Source organism: Parasteatoda tepidariorum, chromosome 6 (assembly GCF_043381705.1).
Source record: "Parasteatoda tepidariorum isolate YZ-2023 chromosome 6, CAS_Ptep_4.0, whole genome shotgun sequence".
In the NCBI taxonomy this organism is placed as follows: Eukaryota; Metazoa; Arthropoda; class Arachnida; order Araneae; family Theridiidae; genus Parasteatoda; species Parasteatoda tepidariorum.
In genome coordinates, this window is record NC_092209.1 from 89,741,976 (window position 1) to 89,746,718 (window position 4,743).

The 4,743-nt window shown below is 37.5% G+C and overlaps 1 protein-coding gene across 1 annotated transcript; it reads left to right on the forward strand.

Annotated features, from left to right (window-relative positions):
• LOC107442571 (33 kDa inner dynein arm light chain, axonemal-like) lies at positions 1 to 4,220 on the forward strand. Its single transcript, XM_016056169.3, has 3 exons — positions 1 to 234; positions 1,219 to 1,383; positions 4,086 to 4,220. Exons 1-3 carry the CDS (start codon positions 133 to 135, stop codon positions 4,122 to 4,124), a joined length of 306 nt encoding a protein of 101 aa, XP_015911655.1. The 5' UTR covers positions 1 to 132; the 3' UTR covers positions 4,125 to 4,220.
• The last annotated feature ends 523 nt before the right edge of the window (positions 4,221 to 4,743 follow it).

The following is a 4,743-nucleotide window of genomic DNA, read 5'->3' on the forward strand; positions in this document are numbered from 1 at the left end:
GTTAACAACCAAAACAATTTTAAGTGACCTTTTTGACATTCTTTTATTTCTTTAGATGAATTGATCCGTCAGGCAACGCTGAATTGTCCCGAGAGGGGATCTCTTCTATTGCGTGTCCGTGATGAATTCAGGATGACTGTGGCGACATACGAAACGTTGTACGAGAGCGGGATCGCGTTTGGCTGCCGCAAAGCTTTGGAAGCTGAAATAGAAACAAGAGATATTGAAATACAAGTAAGTTAAATTCAAAGATATATTTCTCTTGTGAATAATGACGTCAACATGATGTCGCATACTGAAAGTACAGGTTTTCTTACGAAACTCTTGTTTTTTTTTTTAAAAAAGATGTTCAGTTGGCAAAAAAAGTAACACCCTGAATAACCTGTGATCTAATGATCAGATCTAGGACAGAATCTTAACGATTTGAGAGGATGATCTCGAATTAGCTATTAGTTGGTTCCAGACGATGTTTTAAGTTACTAAATTAGACACAAAACGTACTTTCTCCGATTAAACATACATTTTTTTCAACGGTTTGGGATTTCTGATCTCCGAAATATAGAGGGAAGCCGCAATCTGAGAAATATGGTTCCAATAGTTTGGTCAGGTGAGCGGTCCAAAGTTTGGACCCCTTAAATGTTAATTTTACTATTTGCGTATTCCACCATGTCTCAAGAACATTTTAAGTATTGAAAAATTTTGGAATACACTTATAAAATTTGTGTTCCCAAAAGCAGTTCCTCGCAAAAAATAAATTTCAGTAAATATTTATTATTATTTTACCTAATAATAGTCGAAAAATGTTTGAATTATAAGGTATACATTAAATTTTGCATTATTTTAAAGTATTAAATTTTACATTTCAAAATGAGAAATTTGTGCGAAAACGATTGAATAGTTCCTGATAAATTGAATTTTATAAAAGTCATTTATTTAAAACTTTGTTTCTCACAAAATATTCCACCGATTTCTCTCAAGTTTTGAATCTTACCATGCAAAATGAATTTAAATCTTTTCGACTATTATTCAAATCACGGGTTTCAGAAATGACCTTATTCTTGAACACAGTTGAAGTTGACGTCCAAATGAGGTGCACACGCCATCAAACCCAAAACAATGCCCATTTTGCCAATGGGTAATTAGTTGGCAATGGGTCATCCAATACCAATTTGTAAGTCATTATCAATTTTCTTCTGATGAGTTTGTATTTTGCTGTAGTACAAGCAGCTACAAGAGGAAGTTGCCAGAGCTAAGAAACGAATTCAGGAACTACGTGCTGAAATAAATACTGAAGAGGAACAGTCCAAGCAAAGAATCAACATGCAACAGATACGCCATGAAGAAAAGATGGATTTCCTCAAGAAAGCGAACAAACAGCTTAAGGTATGAGCAAACATTAAAGCACACAAATTAGGTTTTGATTCGGTTGTTAGTCACGCATTGAAGAACACTTCAAATATATTTTTTTTAATTTTATAACCGTCATTGAACAGCTGACTCAATGTTTCGGGTTTACGAATACTAATGTTCAAATAAGCAGCTTTGTTATTTTGAACCCAACCCAGAAGACAAGGATTGGAGGAAATTTGCCTTTGTGGAGGACTTTTTGATTGAACTAACCCGTATTTGCGTTATATGGAGACGAAAGCCACGATATCCTCCCACGGTTAGTCGGACAGCAAGGGGACTCTTACCCATGATCCGCCTACCACTGAGGATATTTTACGTCAGTACTGTGGTCGGTGCAAACTGGATGCGGAATTCGAACCGACCAGCAATAGCTGGGATTCGAACCCGGTTCACCTCAATGGAAGGCGAAAGCTCTATCTCCTGATCCATCATGGCTCATTTAAAAGCTATTGGTGAGGGTTCGGAATTTATACTTAGAAATGTTTTTTAAAGCTCTGTTTTTGTCAGAGAAAATAGAATAAAAACTCAGTTTAAGTGCTTTACCGCAGGGCAAATTTGTAGTTTTAAACTTCATGTACCAACTTACCTTACGGAGTACTGTAAGCTTCAGAATGGATAAAAAACATGGTGACCTGGAGAAAAATAATCAAAACCATTGAATAATTCTTAATTTTTAAACTTTTATTGAACCCAGCTAATTGAAAGCGTTGAGGCAATTATTTAAATATTGAAAAAAATACGTCAAAGATGCTTTTTATTTTGACAGAACTGTGCCTAAATAACAACGATATTTGTTATTTTCAGAATTAGCTAAGAGAGAGAGGGTTAAAGATACTTATTGGCTTAAGAACTATGAATAACTGTTGCGGCGGAAGTTGCATATTATAAGCAAAACAGAGTTATTTAAAGGGGCTCCGAATAAAAGAGTCCTTAACTGATAAAGTTAGAAATTAAGCTATAAATTCCCTCTCCTTCAAAAAATGAGGAAGATTCTAACGTTTTTGATCTATAATTCTTTAAATACTTTGACTGAATATACTCCGTTCATAGAGCTCTGGGTCTAGTTTGCGGATGTGGACAGCTCCAGGCATAAAAGCTTCTGCACTTGATTATGGAAACACTCCGTTCATAGCGTTGTATCGCTTAATAATGATGCGAAAGGGCCGGGATAGCATGATTGGGCGCCCATGTCCAAGAGGGCGTGTGTTTGAACCCCGTCGGCCGAAAACTCCCCGTGTAGTAAATGGGGACTGATTTACGTTAAATTTGTCGAGTCCTCCATTTTCCCATAGCAAATCAAGCTCTGGGGGTACTGATCCAGGAGTTCCTTTGTCTTCTGGATTGGGTTCAAAATGACAAGGCTACGTAGTTGAACATTCAGAGTCGTAAATCCAAAAAATGGGTTGGCTGTTCAATGGCGGTTATAAAATAAAATAAAAATGATGATCCGAAGACAGTACTAGCGCATGCGTGCTGCACATTACCATAATTTATATGTGTGGCTTTGAACTCGCCGGGAACAGTTCCGGATGATGCCGAGTATCTAAGACACAACCGGAGGAAGTGATCGGTCATCAAATTTTTCGTATCGAAAAATCGATTTCCAGGATTCCATATCAAGAACGTCGGTTTGCTGAATTGACTAAAAATACATTTTTTAAATCATTTTCTGCAAGGTTATTAGCCGATAAAAAATAAGTTTAAATGCTTTTTTAAGTTTCACATTTTTGAACCTGTTACAGCGAACCATATGAAGCTGCGTCAGACCTTCTTCCAGCAGTGGACTGATAGTAAAAACACGGCTCCCAGTAGAACACGGAAGCCAAGCGTCACTGACTTGCAGTCAGTGAACGGGTAGGTGACCACTTTGATCAGCTTGTGTAGGGACAGAGGTATCGGTTCTCGTTAAACTGTTCTACGGTACAGTGCTCGATTTCGCGCGTAGGTCGTCAGGCTACTAAAGCAAGGGAGTCATCCCCTCTGAAGAGGATCAAAATTGCGATGGTATCATCCTCAGGGATGTTTCCCAGATCGTTGCCAATAGCCTATAGTGCAGCTCTAGTGCGACGTAAATAAAGTACCTGCATACCAAACAGGCCTTTACGTCACACGAGAGCTGCACCCTGGGCTATTGGCGACGGTCTGAGAAACATCCCTGAGGATGATCCGAAGAAATCCCATCATAATTTTGATCCTCTTCAGAGGGGATGGCACCCGACGACCTACGGGCAAAGTCGAGCACTTTTCGGTTGAACAGTTTAACGCGGACCCATACCGCACACCCTCGGTCCCTAAGCAGACTGATCCAAGTGATCACCCACCCGCAGCCAGTGATGCTTGACTTCGGTGATCTGCTGGGAACCGTGTCTTAACGATCAGTCCACTGCGAGACTTTTTCTTAAAAGAGAATATCAGGTGTTTAACACGGCATACCTCGAATTAAAAAAGCCACGTTATTTATTTTTTTGTGCAGAAATTCTATCCACCCTCTTTAAGAAGATAGCTTTTCTCAAAACTCTGATTTGAGACTCACTCCGTATTTTAGGTATTTATTTAAACTTCTAGACAATACTACCAATTTACATTTGTAGTATCAAACAAACACTACAATTGTGATTATATGAGATAATTTGATCATAAAATAGTTTAACACTTACGATTGTTATTGTTTGTAGGAACAAATTAACTACATTTCTTCATTTGAGAGTTCATGAAATGTTCATTTCTGCTGCGTTGGATTCCAAGTTGTCATTTTTTATAGTTTTTGAAAAATAGACTCATTTTTATTATTAAAATGTACTAATAGTCTTCTTCCTTTGTATTTTTCTTTCACTTTTCTTCCTTTTAGTACTTATAACGTACTTAAGAATTCTCAATAGTTAATACATTGTACAAACAAGAAGAAATTAAGACTCTAAGACATCTCAAACTTACAGTCAAAACAGCATAAAAGCCCAAGCGAGTGGTGTTGATTTTGAGTTCCTGTGTATCAAGGCACGCACCTTCGGATTAGAAAATTAGAGGGATCGATTATTTGTGAGTGTTAGTCTAAAATTGAGGAGTTTAATAACATAGTTTGGATTGTATACCTCCATCATGGCAGGCCAGTAGTGTCTTTCGTAAAAAGATAGGATGTTTCAAGTTACGAAAAAAGGGGGAAACACGGCTGAGCGATTCCTTTTTTCAACAAAAAAAAACAAGCATCCTCTGGAACCACAAGAGTTGAGATTAAATTTTACAACTCTGTATACGAACGGTCCAGGGTGCGTAGCCAAATCTTTCAACAAAAAATAAGCACCATTTAAGTACTTTTTAAGCATTCAAAAATATTTT